General features: G+C 31.5%; 3 protein-coding genes across 3 annotated transcripts in view; 1 reads left to right on the top strand and 2 right to left on the bottom strand.

Moving 5' to 3' along the window:
* Positions 1–12,201, bottom strand: part of LOC129237553 (transmembrane protein 41 homolog) — a 30,695-nt gene extending 18,494 nt beyond the window's left edge. Inside the window, exons 1-3 of the mRNA XM_054872370.1 lie at positions 11,695–12,201; positions 11,506–11,630; positions 11,166–11,427 (exon numbers count right to left, since the gene is read on the bottom strand). Coding sequence (XP_054728345.1) covers positions 11,166–11,427; positions 11,506–11,602 — 359 coding nt within the window. The 5' untranslated portion in view covers positions 11,603–11,630; positions 11,695–12,201. The remainder of the gene's footprint in view (positions 1–11,165; positions 11,428–11,505; positions 11,631–11,694) is intronic.
* Positions 12,202–15,115: 2,914 nt separating this feature from the next.
* LOC129238620 (N-glycosylase/DNA lyase) lies at positions 15,116–18,263 on the top strand. The gene is made up of 4 exons (XM_054873701.1): positions 15,116–15,306; positions 15,362–15,709; positions 17,311–17,428; positions 17,497–18,263. Exons 1-4 carry the CDS (start codon positions 15,116–15,118, stop codon positions 17,980–17,982), a joined length of 1,143 nt encoding a protein of 380 aa, XP_054729676.1. The 3' UTR covers positions 17,983–18,263.
* LOC129238619 (period circadian protein) overlaps positions 18,058–18,295 on the bottom strand; it is a 52,693-nt gene continuing 52,455 nt past the window's right edge. Inside the window, exon 14 of the mRNA XM_054873700.1 lies at positions 18,058–18,226. The gene's annotated coding sequence lies outside the window, so the exon portion shown is untranslated. The remainder of the gene's footprint in view (positions 18,227–18,295) is intronic.

Below are 18,295 nucleotides of genomic sequence, written 5' to 3'. Positions count from 1 at the left end.
TTTTTTCGTCTCTTTTGACTGGACTAAAAGTAAAAAAAATACATTCCAGCAAAATTTCTCTTTTGTATTATCATTTCAAGTTCTCAAGCTCTTAAAAAACACCCAATACATAACGAAATCGATTAAAATGATAATAATTTCAAATTAGTAGCGTAGTAAATGTTATCAGCCGCTACCAAATTTGTAAGGTTATTAAGGCGCCTATTATGCTATGTATATATGTATGCATGATAGTATTTTAAACTACACACTGTGGTCATTAAATGATTAAATATGGGAAATCGCAATGAGATCTGCAGAAATGAAATTAGCTTATATGTCACGTTGCCGAGTGCGCTTAAATCTGGAAAGTTTACCGAATTTTAATATTATATTATCGAACTCAGTCTGAAGATACCCAATCTTTAAAAATTGTTACTTTTATCTGCACATATACACGTAGACAGTGAAACCTCGTTATAAAGCACCTTGGTAAATCGAATTTTGATAAACATCACAAAATAGGAAAGGAGTAGGACAAAGGTAGTTCTAATGGAAGAATGGGAGAAAATCGGCTCTGATTTTAATAAAAAATTGATACAGTCAATGCCAAACCTATTGCAAGAAGTCATATATTCTGCTCAAATATGAACGAGGCTTTATTAATAAAACGGTCCAAAGGAAGACAAACTAAATATGAAACACTAATACTTTATATTGTTTTTGTTAATTAATTGTAAGTGACGACCTTTTGTCCATATGAATCAGTACTTATTTATTTTAGTAAATTTTTTATGAGCAAATTAAACATGAATACAAAATTATTAGTACTGAAATAATGCAAATGTTTTATAGAAACTATTAAATAAACAAAGGAAAAAGTTTTAGGAAAATGTAAAATTTTGTATTTTTTAAATAAAATTTTTTTTTTTTATTTTTTAAACTAAGAAAATGTAAAATTTTGTATTTATTAAATAAAGATATTTTTTTTTATAATAAAGAATTTTTTTTATATTTTAAATTTAGAAAATGTAAAATTTTGTACTTTATGAATAAACAAAAATTTTGTATTGTTTTAATTAAGAAAATGTAACATTTTGTATTTTTTAAATAAATATTTTTTAAATCAAGAAAATTTAAAATTTTATATTTTTTAAATAAAGAATTATTTTTTATGCTTTAAATATAGAAAATGTAAAATTTTTTTTTTATGAATAAACAGAAGTTTTGAATTTTTTTAATTAAGAAAATGTAACATTTTGTATTTTTTAAATAAATAATTTTTTTTATTTTTAAATTAAGAAAATGTAAAATTTTGTATTATTTAAATAAACAAATATTTTTTACTTTTTAAATCAAGAAAATTTAAAATTTTATATTTTTTAAATAAAGAATTTTTTTTTATATTTTAAATTAAGAAAATGCAAACCTTTGACTTTTATAAATAAACAAAACTTTTGTATTTTTTAAATTAAGAAAATGTAAAATTTCGTATTTTTTAAATAAACAAATATTTTTTACTTTTTAAATCAAGAAAATTTAAAATTTTATATTTTTTAAATAAAGAATTTTTTTTTATATTTTAAATTAAGAAAATGCAAACCTTTGACTTTTATAAATAAACAAAACTTTTGTATTTTTTAATTTAAGAAAATGTAAAATTTCGTATTTTTTAAATTAAGAAAATTCAAAGTTTTTTACTTTTTAAATAAACAAAATTGTTTTATTTTATTAAATAAAGAAAATGTAAAATTTTGTATTTGTTAAATAAAGAAAAATTTTGTATTTTATAAATAAACAAAAATTTTGTATTGTTTTAATTAAGAAAATGTAAAATTTTGTATTTTTTAAATAAACAAATTTTTTTTACTTTTTAAATCAAGAAAATTTAAAATTTTATATTTTTTAAATAAAGATTTTTTTATATTTTAAATAAGGAAAATGTAAAACTTTGTATTTTATAAATAAACAAAACTTTTTTATTTTTAAAATAAAGAAATTTTTTTTATTTTTTAAATTAAGAAAATTCAAAGTTTTGTATTTTTTAAATAAACAAAATTGTTTTATTTTATTAAACTAAGAAAATGTAAAATTTTGTATTTATTAAATAAAGAAATCTTTTTTTTTTTTTTTAAATTAAGAAAATTCAAAGTTTTATATTTTTTAAATAAAGATTTCTATTTTTAGTTTTTAAATTAAGAAATTTACACTTTTTTTATTTTTTAAAGTAAGAAATTTTTTTATTTTTATGTAATATATATATTGTATATTTTAATGACAACATTTATATTTTGTCATAAAAAGACGGGCAATTTTCCACTAAGCCAATTACTTTTTCGTCGTTCATTTCTGATATTCAAATTTTTATCGCAAATATCAAAACAAATGTAAAGTATTTCATAGCTGCTTACGGTTATGGCGGAAAACCGAGATTCAATAGATACATACGGCTATGGTTATGGTTACGGCGTTATGGTGCGGCCCCCATAATCGTTTATAGTGATGCCCATATATTTGATCACAACAGCTGATTGCTAGGGTTACGGTTAAGGTATGCTTCACTAATGGCAAATTTACTAAACACTGACTTTAAAGATACAATTTTCATATTGATAAACGCTGCTAGTTCTTTACTTATTAAAATATATTGAAGTGAGGACGGAATCCCCTTAATTATCTATTTAATCTCCAAACTGAGCATATCCTCAGTGCCCTATTTACGCGCCAACAAATAGTTGTATTGTGTATTGTTCTGTGTATGATTTCTTAGAACTAGAAGAAGATAAGTGAAAGGTGTTGGTGATAAGGATTTTGTGAATACAGGCATGTTTACATATTTTTCGTTATCTTGATTCTTTTGTACTTTACCCAAATTTGCTAATCAGCATAAACACAAACTATCATTTTTTTCTCCTCGATATTATGATACCCAGAAATGACACAGTTTTAGTAAATTTGCCGCGCATTGCCAGCATAGGAACCATAGTAGAAAGCTGCTACCAAACAACAACAACCATGGGACTATTATTAATTTAAAGAATATCTATTTAAATTTTGATTTGTTTTTTCTATGTTTATGTCGACCAATGCCGGTAGGGCCGGCGTAGCACATGCACCAATGGCATAGAAAAAATTAAAATCAAATTAAAGGTAATTAAATTTGCTATTTTTCGACTATTAATAATTTTCACTTTAAATTGTAAAAAATATATATAAAAAACGATTTTTGCAAATAACTGATTTATTGAAACTAATACATTCATAAAAAAAATAATACGTTAATAAATAAATTGACAAGTAAATATATAAATTTTAGACCGAAATTAGTTTTTAATCCGAATTAAGTCACAAAGTGTGTTGATTGTAATAACTTTTTCCCCGTTTTTGATGGACTTTGAAATGTCAATTTTTTTATTTTTTAAATTAAGATAATTTAAAATTTTATATTTTTTAAATATATTTTAAATTAAAAAAAAAATGTAAAATTTTATATTTTTTAAATAAAGAATTTTTTTATTTTTTAAATCAAGAAAATGTAGAACTTTGTATTTATTAAATAAAAATAATTTTTTTTGAAACTAAGAAAATGTAAAATTGTGTATATTAACACACTTTTATTAGGTCGGGTTGTATGTATGTATGTAACGGAATCTTTGAGCTTAATTTTCACTGGCTTCTAAAAATCTGATCGGCTTGAAATTTTGCATACCTATCAAGGACCGATGACAATGCAATAATTTGATAAAAGTTTTCCATTATCCTTATTAGGATTGCCAGGATTAATATTTTCTTTTTTTTACTGTGGGCAAAAAGTAAGGTGAATTTGATTGTAAAATGAAAAATCTTTATTTATTCTTGTAAATCAGTTTCTCAGGCTCCCTCCACGAAATAAGTTCTTCATCCCGATTACTTCTTCATCACGGCCGATAACTGCATAGCTTTAGACTCACAGTCGATAAGAAAGGAATTAAATATAACACGAATATATCGAATCATTTATTCACTGACTGCAATGATAACAATAATTTTCATTCATAATAAAAAAAAATAGTTTAAAGAAACTAAAAAACACGCTTTTTTGCTAATCGAACTAAAAAGTAGAAAATAAAAAATAGTTTAAAAAAACTAAAAAACACGCTTTTATTGCTAATCGAACTAAAAAGTAGAAAATAAATTTTAATGACAAAGGGGCCTATAATGAAGTAATAGCAAATCGAACGATCAGTCATAGTCAACTACCTCAGAACAAAATTATAACAAAAAGTAAGATACAAATAGAGTAATTAAAATTAGAATTAAAAGCGTGGGATGCATTTTGCTTCACTTTCATAACCTTCTGTACACAGGTAGTTGCCAATAGAATGATTGTAATATTTACTATATCAAGCATCCCACGCTTTTAACTCTAATTTTAATTACTCTATTTGTATCTTACTTTTTGTTATAATTTTGTTCTGAGGTAGTTGACTATGACTGATCGTTCGATTTGCTATTACTTCATTATAGGCCCCTTTGTCATTAAAATTTATTTTCTACTTTTTAGTTCGATTAGCAATAAAAGCGTGTTTTTTAGTTTTTTTAAACTATTTTTTATTTTTAAATAAAGAATTTTATTTTTATTTTTTAAATTAAGAAAATGTAAAACTTTGTATTTATTAAATAAAGATTTTTTTTAAACTATATTAAGAAAATGTAACAATTTGTATTTGCTAAATAAAGAATTTTTTTTTTGTATTTTTTAAATCAAGATGTTTTTTTATATTTTAAATTAAGAAAACGTATAATTTTGTATTTGTAAAATATGTAAAATTTAAACTTATTTATTTTGAATTAGCCATTGATGTTGGGAACAATATATTAAAATTTCAGACGATTCGGTTGAAAATTTTCATTTTTTTTTTGTGATAACACCAGGCCGAGATAAATGAGTTTAAAGTTTGAGGTAGAGGAGCGCGCGGACCGCTCTCTACCTAGTTAATGGGCTGTAGAAGCTATAATATTGGGAATTCCCGCATGAAAATAAAATAAATATCGAAAAAACAGAAAATCAATTTTTTGAAATTTCTAGACCACCGGGTCCCCTTAAGCGCTTACTGAGATACACATATTTCATCATAATTTGGCGAGACCACGCCCATTTTGAAAAACATTTACAAAAACAATTTCTTGTTTAGAATTCATTCTCCATATAAATTTTTAGCAATTGAATTCCAGTATTTACATAAACTAGGATCGCCCATACGTCGAAATTTCGACGTTATATAAATACGGAGAGCAAAATTTTGTCGTACTGTTTTTTAGTATTAATATTATATATAGAAGATATCACAGTTTTTGAAGCTTTCATAAGTACCGTTATATGGAAGGCGGGCTTGGGTTTGATCATAACATATTTTATCTATTTGCATAATTAAACCAGCCTGGACAGCCTGAGTAACCAGGGTATCAGTTACATAGCAAAATGTAATTTAGTTTCAGAGAAAACGATTTGCGAAACAAGTGGTTCCACTATCAGGGTTCGGCATTTTGCACTACCACTAATTTTTTATATATTATACTATATACCTATACTCGTATGCAATTGGCGCTTACCCCCGTTTTGGGTGTTTGGCCGAGCTCCTCCTGGGAGGCGCTTCTTGATGTTGTTATATATATTTTTGTTTGTATGAGGAGCTTTTTCATGGCAGAAATACACTAGCGGAGGTTTGCCATTGCCTGCTGAGGCGCGACTGCTATTAGAAAAAACTTTTCCTTCATTTTGGTGTTTCACGGAGATGCGAACCTACGTTCTCCGAGTTCCGAATGGTAGTCACGCACCAACCATTCGACTACGGTGGTCGTATCACGCTGAAAACAATAATCCGATCGCCGAAATTAAGCAGCGTCGGGCGCGGTTAGTACTTGAATGGGGGACCGCTTGGGAACTGCGCGTGTTTGTTGGCCTACACCAGACATTTTTTAGTGGTAGTTAATATAAGGGTTTCAAAATCCCTAAATGCTCAGTTTTTCAGTTGTTTAACTATTAGCTTATTGCAATAATTATTTAGTGCATGCACTATGCCCAACTGACCACTGTGCACAGGAAATGTGCACATATATACGCCTTTTAAATTTTTAAAATTATTATGGATTTATGAAATAAAATATGCATATATTATGTGTATGTATGTATGTGCAGAAATTTGTGAGCTTTAAACCAATTGACGCGGAAGAAACGATGTCTCTCATCTCTTCTATAAGAGATACTGCGCTCATAAACTAAATAAAATTCCGCCCAAATTTAAACACTTCGCAGCATGTTTCTTTTGTTGTCAAGATAGTGGAAAATATACAGATAAGCACCGAATTGAAAGTAAAAACTAAGCATGATTAAATGATGAAACTGAATGGGTTCTAAAGTGTACTTTTATTTGTGTGTATGTATGTATGTATGTATGTAAGTATCTATTTACGTCCATAATGCTCTGAATAAAAATGTATTATTGTGTATGCTTTTGAATATTTTCGCCCTTTGATTGCACCTGTGCAAACTAAACAGCGCACAGACGGATTATGTAAGTATACGTACATATGTATGTATGCATGTGTGGAACGAGGAGGAGGAGTTATATTCTATTCAAACGGTTTAGTTTTCTTACTAGTACTAAGAGAATAGAATATATATAGCTGGCAAAACCCACTTTTTGCTCCATGAAAAAAGACTTGGCGTAAATGAATTCTATTTTTAAATGTAAGAAAATACACCTGCCTAACAACATTGATAAAGGAGAAAAAACAAAACAGACTTATAAATTGAATTACTAGTTTAAAGCGAAACGCTCGTTTTACTTCATATTTCATGGTACAAACAGGGGGGAACGAAACATTTATTTATTTGGAAATTTTCCTTAGAAATTCTGCTTTTAATTACCTGAACAGGTTCAATGATGTAAGCTAATAACCCTAAATGGAGAATATGAATCTCGTTTGAACATTTGATCAAATATTGTACAATACATACATAAATATACATACAACTTATACATAAACAGGGACGCTTACTTGTACATGTCTGTAGATTTTTCACAAAAGTACCTTAATCGGTTTAGCCGTCAATCACTTATTGAATCGTTGAATTATTAACTATTCAAAAATACTTCTAATAAAATCAGATTTAATACATCAAAAGATTTAATCTAAATAAATTTAACTTTCTTTAAACAGTACTCGCATTGGGTAATTTTGTTATCTTCAGAATTTAAGGCAACTGTGCAACAATCGCTTAAACGGTTACCGCGCTAGTCAAGAAGAGCAAGAATTATCAGCCTTTTGTTCGGTGCCGTCAAAAAGATAATTAAATTAGTTCAGATCAGTTAATAATTTATTTGTGTTAAGTGTTTCCGAATGTGAAGTGGTCTCTATTACACGTTTTTCATTGCAGATATTTTTTAGGAAGTTTGATATTGCCTGCTTGCAGACGCACACTGGTAGAGCAGCTCCAAGTTCTCATACAAATACTAAATATTAGTTTGGGGAAAAATAAATCCATTATTTAAATCCATTGATAATCTATAACTCGTAAAGTATCGATCAAACAATTTAAAGTTTATGCTCGTTATCAAGGTGACATTTCACACTAAAAAAATTCCTTTGCTATTTTTTGTTTCTTCCATTCAGTTGTGCGTAACAGGGTGTTAACAATGGAAGTCAACAAAAAAAAATTCGGTACATTTTACAGTTTTCCTTTGATAAAGGGGAAAATGCAAGTCAGGCCACTGAAATTGGGAATGGCGTTTATGGTGCTGATACTGTCACAGTTAACTACATATGTATGTATGTATGTGCAATTTTGGTTTCGTCGATTCCGTTCAGGTATTTTTGACGTTAAAGAAGATGTCTATAACGTTGAAGATATCGATCAAATCACAGAAATAATCGAAGTTGATCGGCATGTTAGCAGTCTTACATCGCCGGGAGCTAAGGATCGACCATAAAACAGTTTTAAACTATTTGCGTAAAAACTTTACGCAAAAATAATTGATTTCTTTTCGCCCCAAACTAATATCTGAGTTCAAAGACATTAATAATAGCGAAAGTCACCAAAGGAATGTTCAAATTTCCGATTGAATCCTACAGCGTCCGGCAAAGGCCATAAATTTAATTTGGAAAATTACTTTTATTCAATTCAAAGTAAAAAATGTATGAAAATAATGCAAAATTAAGAATCAATTTACTTTTGCTCGATATAACCACCTTTTGACTCGACTATGGTCTTGAGACGGTCCAGAAACGAGTCGCAAGCTGCCCGAATGTGACTTGCAGATATTTTGGCCCACTAGCGGACAATGGCTTTTTTCAGCGCCTCGAGACTGGTGAATCTTTTAGTTCGGACTTTGTTCTCCAAAATGGCCCAAAGAGATTAATCCATCGGATTCGGGTCTGGTGAATTTGAGAGCCATTTTGTGGACGGTATGAAGTTCGGAGCTTACTCGAGCTTGTGTGGAAATGTCAATTACAAAGTTCATGCTCAATTAAAAAATTAATTTGTGGGAAGATTTAATTAAGTATTTTGATTAAAATAATCCAAAAATTATCGTTAATCATTTACCAAAAATCCTGACGTGATGGAGCATTTTGAAGGTCAGATTCGTTTTCAGCGCATAAAAAACTACAAGAAACAAGTACAGCCATTCTAGAAACTGAAAAAAGTTAAATTTCGCAGGCCTGTGTAATTAAATGTTGTTGTAGCAACATATGCCTTTCTCAAACATATACGGGGAATGCCGCTGGAGTGACAGTCCTTATATATATATATATAATTGGCGCGTACACCCTTTTTGGGTGTTTGGCCGAGCTCCTCCTCGTATTTGTGGTGTGCGCCTTGATGTTGTTCCACAAATGGAGGGACCTACAGTTTCAAGCCGACTCCAAACGGCAGATATTTTTATGAGGAGCTTTTTTATGGCAGAAATACACTCGGAGGTTTGCATTGCCTGCCGAGGGGCGACCGCTATTAGAAAAATCGTTTTCTTCATTTTGGTGTTTTCACCGAGATTCGAACCGACATTCTCTCTGTGAATTCCGAATGGTAGTCGCGCACCAACCGATTCGGCTACGGCGGCCGCGTCCTGTCAGTGACAGTCCTTAGCCCGATATAAATCCGGGTCGTTCCGGTAAAGATTGTCGTGGGATCGAAATAAATTAAATCACTTGGGCTTTTTTAACAACCATCTCTCTGCATTGCATAACAAGCATCACACACATGAAGCAATAATTAAAGGTGATGTAAGTAGCCTAATTTTCACCCTGTGTTAGCCATCTTGAAGCTACTTAATAAATCCGTGTTGTCCTCTTGGAAAAGCTACTTTTTATTTCAGAGCAAATTCTAAAGAAAAAGTACTCAAAAGCGTAGAAATTAAAACTTTTGCTGAAAAACTTAGCAGGTAATACTGTTTTGCCTATTCCATTTTGCTTAGACTTTCGCATCTTTCAATTCTATTGAAAGTTCTGTGAAAATCATTGTGAAAATTACATTGCATTAATTGCATTTGAAGTTTTGGGACTTTTGATAAATAGCTGCCACATAGCCACATTTAGGTACGTCTTTCGTTGCAGATTATCAATCTGATTTTTTGTTAATAACTCTTAAAATTTATATACACAGGTGTGATTAGAGCCCGTTGCTGCCACCAATACTTTGCGTTTCATCAAAAAAAAAAGAACCCAGTTTTAAATAACAGGCATTTATCCACGTAAGCATGATTTCTGTGACAAAAAATAACACTGACACTTAGCATCTTTTGACCACAGAAACATACGAGGGTTGCTATTAATATTTCTGGTCTACAAAGTTTTTAGCAGTTTGACATTTCAAAAAAAAAAAATTACTTTATCGGCTTAATATATTTAGTAATCATTTAAGTAAATTATAAGAAAAAAAAATGCCAAAGAATAAGAAAATAAACGGAAAAAAAGATTTCTTGAAGTGCTTTATTTTTAATAGCTTAAGATTTTTCGTGAAATAACATTTTAAGTAAATTAATAAAATTGAGATTTTTAGAATACTTTGTTTATATTTAAAGTACAATAAAGGATTGAGTGTTTTCCTACACTACATTTTTCTTAACAATTTTCGGGAAAGATTTTATCAAAAATGCCTGTGTTTTCTTTACTATTAATTTTCGGATTGAATCCTTTAACAGACGAAATATGCCAAAACCAAGCTATGTTTTGTACCACAAAACGTGGAGAAAAGAGAAAGTTATGTTTGTTCATGTTCCCAAAGACGAAGTGAATAGAAAAAATTGGATAAAATCATGCAGCACTTCGTTGAAGCCAGGCGAAAAAGTTTGCATGTATCACTTTTCGGCAAAGGATTTCGAGATCGGACCAGATCAGAAAAGGGCTAAATTGTATAGTGATGCTCTTCCGATGCCTATCGAAATTTTGCATTGTTGGAATGAGCCTGAGACAGCCCCTCATTTAGTTGACGCTTCTACGCAGAGTAATTTCTTTTCTATTTGAAAAGTAGTTTTACATATAGATTCCAATCCGATGCATGGTCAAAATACATATATATATGACACAAATCTATGGGAATAGTTAAGTTAAAAATATAAATAATTAAGTACCACTCATAAAATAACATAAAATTATTCTATGGCTTACAACGACCTTTTCCAATTTTTTACTACATTTTCAGAAAGGGGATAAACTTTTGCTCTTTTTTCCCTTGCTTCCAAATTGCATCAATGCATTAAGTAGCATCCGAAATCAGTTGTCAAACTTTACTTAACCTTGTGTAATTGAATCATGCATCACACATACAAATGTTAAATAGGCAAATTCTTTCCGACTGACTTTTTGAAAATTCGAAATTTAGATCACATTTATTTTCGATCCCTGTCTATAGCATCTGACATATTATATGTATGTATGTACACACGATATGTACCTTCTGCGTGGAAATGTTGGAAAAATGTGTCACAAAAAGGGCGCAACACTCAAATTTCTATAAGATATCTACATACATATGTACAAAAGCATGCATGAATCGACAAATATTTTACACATGCTAATAAATAAAACTAAACAAATAAAAGACAAGTGGCGCAAATCAATGACAAAAAGCAACACAACAATAATTTGTATGCTGATGACTTTGAAGCGATCACCCCATCGACTCGTAACAAACTACTACTACTTACTCATCCAATTCGGGAAATATCATGTATACGTAGGCCATAGCGAATAAACTCGTAATAAAGATCGCGGCCAGTATGACTAGAGATCGTTTTGTTGCATTTCTCTCATCGGCAGACATTGCCTGCTTCTGCATTTTCGGGGGGTTTTGTTTATTTTCCAAAGTAGCGGCGTTGGTCGCTGTCTGCGAGCCTACCGTTGTCATTTCATTGCCATTGGACATTAAGCGGCCGGAACCGGATTGCATGTGCTCAGTGACAGTGAGATCTGAAACCACAACCAGTACATTAAAACAAGAATATCTAAATTTTGCATTTGAACATTCTCAAAATCGCCAATTATTACCTTTTGCTATAGTTGTAGTTGTTGCTGACGCTGCGGCTGCTGTAGCTGATGTTGTTTCCGCCGCTGCTTCTAAAAACTGGGTGTTTTCAAACTCCATCAATGTAGTTGTATGAATATTCACTAGACTTTAATAAACTTATTAATTTCGATAAGTTCCTATTTTTTTAACTTTTACTTTAGGTTACATACACGTTCACAAATTGGCGATTTATTCGTTTCCCACGCACACACTGCAAAATTTATTTATTTTCTTTGTCTGTCTTCCACTTAGCTTTTTCGCTATTTGTTGACTTCCGTATTTACCTATTGCACACTTGCACACAAAAAATTTGTTGCTTTTAAGCTAATGTAATCACTGAATATGGAATAGAACGTTGTTTTTTTTTAACTGCAAGCGGAAAACTTATTGCGAAAGGAAAATATTTGCTTGTATGGCACTTGCACTTGTTCGCGTTATACATTTACTACCGTGCAGATTCTGGTATATATAGATATACGTTTGAAATCGATGTTTTTGAATTTATACTACAATTTTTTTGCACATTATTTATATGATTTAACTTCGCCTTAAGGCAATCACAAAGAATTTTATACCTAAATTTATTCTTTTGCTATTCACGTTGCGAATAAACTACAAATGATTATCGCGTAGCACAAACAAACCAAACGAAATCCAATCAACGTATGAAAAGGGAATAAAAATGTGAAAATGTGTGACTGAATGAACTTCTTCTTGTTCGTTACTGTGAACTGTACATAAATACAGGGGTGGCATTCAATGTATAATTGTCAGTTTTTAATTACAAGCAGCAGCATGTGGGCAAAGCGGCATGCAATGAATAAATTCATTTACATACTCGTATACCTTATAGCCGATACAGACGGAGTTAGTCGGTGTTAGCGGCGCAGCTAATTCTGATTAAAATTGTAGCGTGACAGACGGTTGTTACGCCAATGAGTGAGCAGCTGATTTGCTTATTGGATAGTTTTGTCAATAAAGTATGGACCGCAGACAACAAATAGGGGCATTAGCTTTCCTCATGCTAAGAAATAATTATTTACTTCTCCAGCTCAAAGCCCCCGTTGCTAGCGTTGCGTTGTCCTTTTGTTTATTTAACAATTCTATTGTTATTTAAAAAAAAATAAAAATTATTTATTTAAAAAAAATTTTGAATTTGCAATTTCTCAAATTACTCCGAAATATCAAAACAAATAATGTGATTTTGAACAGTCTTTCTTGTTCTTCTCTTTAAAAGTTCCATTATTTTTCATTCACAGTAGATATTAACTGAAATATTTCAGCAAATTTGTCATCGAAAATTCCCTAATCCGTTTAAATTATGAAAATTTAAGCTAGTTGTCGATCCACATTAGCTGCCTTTAATTCCTGAGATAATTCCGAATTAAGTCGTTAATCCCGATTAACGCCACCGTTTGCCTAGGCTATTAGGCTATTTTCCCAATGTCTGATTAAACATTTAATTCGAACATAAACGAAAGATGGATATAAAAGTGATTTCTCAAGGATTGGCTATCGAATATCTCTGTCAGTTAGCTTTTCGTAAAGCTTACGTGAAGGTGAGCTGAAAAAATGCCACAGAAAAAAAATAAAAAATTTAAGTCAGAGGCTTTTAATTATTGTAGTTAATTTATATGAAATGAAAAATTGCCCAATGTTATTGCAGGACTTTTTTAACATTTTATTCAATTGGCCAGTGATGTTAGTATTTTTTTAATCGGCGCTTTAAAATTTTTTCAGTTTATTTCTTTTCTTGTTAACTTTAAATTATAAGGAAAACAAACAAATGACAGAGTTAAGCACTCAAACCTGCAGCATAAAATACAAAAACATAAATTGTAGAAGAAATCAGCCAATATGGAGTTTTCGTGTGTTCGCCAATAAGGTTCTGTTGATTATTTTGTAAATTATCCGCAATGATCTGAAGCCACTACAAGGAAACCTAAGAGTCAAGCTACATCTGGTACCACTAAGGGCCAATAGGTCTATGTGATGGCTTTCAGCCATCCAGGTTAACTCAACCTAACCTCAATGATCGAAGTAACATAATGCCAGCTGTCTTGACCTTGGTGAATATGGAATTGTCATTTCAAGTCATCATTCGGCCAGTTACCACCGGTTTAAGGTAATACTAACTGGACATTGAGAAAACAGCCCGTAATAAAATCGTTAAAGGGTCTTCCATTTAATTTTTAACTCTGTTGGCAGTGACCACACTTATTCCACAAAAACAAGCTAAAATGTTTGAAAAGATCATCAAAGAAATCAATTCAGTCACTAGAGGTCCCCTCCATTATAGAAAAAAAAACAATTTCAAATTTGTAAAATAATAGCAAAATCAAATGGTTTCCTTTATTTCCACTGCTATCAGCTGCCAGTTTTGTTACGGTAAGCAGACAAACGGCGGCTCATGCAAAAAACTTAGTGTGAAGTGAATTGACAGATGTTCTCAAGCCAAATCTTCCGAAATCACTTTTTTCAGCTGCCTACTGATTGTGGTCCCAGAAAACTATCTAAAAAATAAAAGAAAAAAATTAAGTCAAGGTGAACAAAAAAAATAAATTGAAAATAAAGTTCATTGTGCAGATTCATAAGTAAAAACATTCTCAGCTGGTTATCACGAAATGCCCACAGCTGAGATCAGCTGATTCCAAAACGCTATTTTATGTAACTTGGCTGCATAAAAATAATTTAATTTCATAGAAAGTCATATCAAATATTCTAAAAAATAACGCCAAAATTGAAATATTTCTCAATAAAAAGCATTATTATAGCTAAGGAATATATTAAAAATATTTCTTATTATAAATTTTCCAAGCGAAAGATATTATTTTGTATTTAGTTTTTTGTCGATATTCTATTGTTTTTCATTTTGCCATAAAAAGCCAATAAGGCCAACCACTTACACGGTCACATACTTGGCTGCCTGTCAAAATCACACCAAGGGTGCCTGTCAAAGAATAGGAAGCAGACGTTTTTTTTACTTGTATACAATATGCTTAATCGATTAATGTAATTTGGCTTTAAGCCGATTTAGAAATGTATTACCTAGCAGACCGTTATTCGGCTCTGAGTGAATTTGACAGATATCCCAACGGCATTCGTTTTGTGTTTCACAAAATATAGCTTCAGCTTATTGAAACACAAAACGAATGACGTAGAATCCAAAGTTCCCCTCAATTATTTTTTTCACCATACCTTACGAGCAAACCTTTATCCTGTCAGGTACTGCTACAACCACAACAATAACAACAACAATCAAACCTGGTATCTCTCATCCAAGGCGAATTTATTACAGGTGACAGCAAACACATATAAGTAAAACCCTACATGTATTTGTTGTTGCGTTTGGTGAAACCATCACGTCAAAATCAGCAAGCAAATGTAAACATACGAATGTAAACATACCAATACATACAAACAAAGCATATCATTTTGACGTAAGCCATTCAATTCAGCTGGGTGAATGCTGTCACCTTAATAAATCCACTTTGCTCTCATCCTTGTTACGTTCCTCACGCTTGCATACTTTTTCTTTGTTCTTTTTACTTTAAATTTTACTTGAGCGCTTCGCAACACTGTTTAGTCAATATGATTAGTAAATCCCGCTCAGCTGTTCCAATTTTAGCGTTTAAACAAATATTTCGATTTAAATTTAAGCAAAGGGCGGGTGATAGCATCTCCTACTGCCCCGAAATGGACCATTGCTTCAGCGGCGAAATTGCGATACCCGAAAGCCAGGTGAATTTGGAAGTCTCCCTACTGGGTGGACAAAGTTTTCGGTTAGAGTAAGTGCTTGCAATTTGTACCGCATTATTAATTAATTATTTATTGCAGCTGGAGGAAAGTAGAACAATCAACTGCATCCAAGTTGCCAGAATTGCATGGAGTGGCCTACAATGCATTTTGGCAGTTGAGCCAAAGTGCTGCCTCTATTTTATACAAAGTGTATCCAGCGCAGGGGATGTTCAATAAGAAATCCTGCAAAAATGAGTATTTTAGAGACCTACTGCGTCGCTATTTGCGCCTGGACTTTGATTTAAATAAAAATTTGGAGAGTTGGCGTGCAGCGCACGAACACTTTGCAACTATCACGCCGCACATGAAAGCGGTGCGCGTGCTGGATCAAGAACCACTCGAGAATATATTGTCGTTTATTTGCAGTCAAAATAATCACATTAAAAGGTATGAATTCGAAGTATTGGACACTGTTTGTTTAGTTTCTTGATGAGAAAAGCCAGCCACAGTTCGGAAACGACCCGATTTCATATCTGGCCAAGGGTTGCTACTCCAGTACCATTCTCTAAACAATTATGGAGAATGGTTAGGCTGTTACATGTTATAGGATATTCGGAGTTTGTACAATTTCTTCCTGACTTATGGAACAAAAATATTAAAAAAAAAAAAAAAACATAAACTCGAAAAACATTGAAAATATTAAAAAAAAAGAAATAAAAAAACTTTAGTTCAAAAAACATTGAAAATATTAATAAAAAGAAATAACAGACCAATTTTAACTCGAAATCAATGCAAAAATAAAAACAAAAGAAATAATTATAAAAAAAATTTTAACTCGGAAAATATTGAAAATATTAAAAATATTAAAAATATTAAATATAACAAAAAAAACATTAACTCGAAAGACATAGAAAATATTAAAAAAGCAGAAATAGCAAAAAAATTGTAACTCGAAAAGCATTAACAATTTTAGAAAAGAAGAAATAACAGAAATATTTTAACTCGAAAAACATTGAAAATATTAAAAAAAGAAAAGAACAAAAAATTTCATCTCGAAAAACATTGAAAATATTAAAAAAAAGAAATCACAGAAAAATTGTAACTCGAAAAACATTGAAAATATTAAAAAAAATCATCCTGCACCACTGTAAATCTGGGGGACGTAGAGTCGATAGATTAATGATGTTGTTGTTCTTGTTTTAGCAGCTTACGATAATGACATCAATTATATGTCATTTAAATTTTATTTCATCAAAATTGGTTTAGTAGAACCGGCTATATCTGTGTCAATTGTCCATGTGAAGACCATTTTTTGAAGGCTGACAACTTTTTGAACGAACCTCGTAAGGCAAAAAAAAATTGTTTATGTTTTTTATGGTACAAAAAAAAAAAAAAAATACTCAAAACAAAAGAGACGTTACCATCTGCAGAATTTCCTAACCTCAATTTTTGGTAGTTTTTTGTAGTTTTAATTTTGTTCCAAAAAAAAATCCTGAAATAAATTTGTGAAACGAAACTGTAAACCAAACTACATCCTTACATCCCCCATATAAAGGGTGGTTAAATTTCAAGGGCCGATGTTGAATGTGAACCAGACCTAAAAGTCAACGGCACCGTTGGACTTCTGTCTTTGGGGTTATTTGAAAGAAAAGGTGTACGTCGATAAGCCAGCAACAATTCAAGAGCTAAAGGAAGAGATAATTCGGCACATTAACGGCATAGAACCTCAATTATGCCTCAGCGTTATCGAAAATTTGGACCATCGGATGGAGGTGTGCCGCCGAGTCCTATATTTTGTTCCATACGTAATTGAACCATACCAATATTATCATAATAAAGAGAAACGACAATAATTTCCTAAAAAAAATTGTATTTTTTTCAAAACCAACACGGGCCCTTGAAATTTAACCACCCTTTATATACGGGGAATTCTGCTGAAGTGACAGTCCTTGGTCGGATATAAACAACTGTCGTGGGAACGAAAAAATTAATTAGTTCCTTTGCCTTCTTATTGTTGCCATTTTCACATCCTTTACGTATCTTTATAGAATTTCAACAATGATTGACTGGTTTTGCTCCAAATATGGCCAGCGCATCGGACACTTTAACGAACGCGAGGAATATACATTCCCAACTTTAGCAGTTTTGCTGGAGAATCAAAAAGAGGTATGTATGCCGCTACTTATTAAGATTTTTTTTACTTTTTTCACAAACCCCAAATATATTCCATGCAGCTGGAACTCATGCTACGTGAAGCCAAATTTGGCTATCGTGCAAAATTCATCGCCCAGACTATTGCGAAAATTGTCGACTTCGGTGGCGATGCGTGGTTTGACAAGCTTCGCGCCATGTCCTATGCCGATGCGCGTAACGAATTGGTGCGCCTGCCTGGTATTGGTTACAAAGTTGCCGATTGCATTTGCCTTATGTCGCTGGGCCACCTGGAGGCAGTGCCTATCGACACGCACATTTATAAAATTGCACAAACTGTTTACATGCGACAACAATTGGCGAAGGTGAAGACAGTGACGCCGCGCATTTATGAAGAGATCGCAAATCATTTGCGCACAGTTTACGGCCCGTATGCGGGTTGGGCGCAAGCGGTGCTATTTTGCGCCGATTTGCAACAATTTCAGACAACAAAGCAGTCAGTTAAGACTCTCAGTCTCAAGGAGAAATCGGAGAGTTGTAGCGCAAAGCCGAAAAAGAAACGAAAATGAAAGGTTGCATGTGGTACAAGCGTTTTTTTCTTGTTTTTTAACAAATATATTCTATGTTTATTAGATTCCACTGTGTTTCGTAACAGAGTAAATTTTTTATTTTCTTCTTTTTTTTATTTTGTATAAACTTTTTGTATAAATAGTACGCCATACGCAGTATGTGTTGTCTCATTCGTTATGTCGCCTTGGAAAAATTGTGATTCTCAGCATTTAATTGCATGCCAGCCGCATTGTTTACGCTAATCTGCAATTCGGAATAAAGTAAATCATATTTTAAAAGATGTACCAAAGTGATTTTGTATGCCACACTTAC

The sequence above is a fragment of the Anastrepha obliqua genome, chromosome 2 (genome assembly GCF_027943255.1).
Source record: "Anastrepha obliqua isolate idAnaObli1 chromosome 2, idAnaObli1_1.0, whole genome shotgun sequence".
Taxonomy (NCBI): Eukaryota; Metazoa; Arthropoda; class Insecta; order Diptera; family Tephritidae; genus Anastrepha; species Anastrepha obliqua.
The sequence above is the reverse complement of the archived record's forward strand: the minus strand, read 5'-3'. Positions and strand labels throughout refer to the sequence as shown.

What these genes read in the sequence shown, in the direction of transcription:
- LOC129238620 (XM_054873701.1), top strand. Translation starts at nt 15,116, where the DNA reads ATGATTAGTAAATCCCGCTCAGCTGTTCCAATTTTAGCGTTTAAACAA. An exon ending in CAAAATAATCACATTAAAAG is followed by an intron (nt 15,710 to 17,310) that starts GTATGAATTCGA and finishes GTATCTTTATAG; the next exon opens with AATTTCAACAATGATTGACT. An exon ending in TGCTGGAGAATCAAAAAGAG is followed by an intron (nt 17,429 to 17,496) that starts GTATGTATGCCG and finishes TATTCCATGCAG; the next exon opens with CTGGAACTCATGCTACGTGA.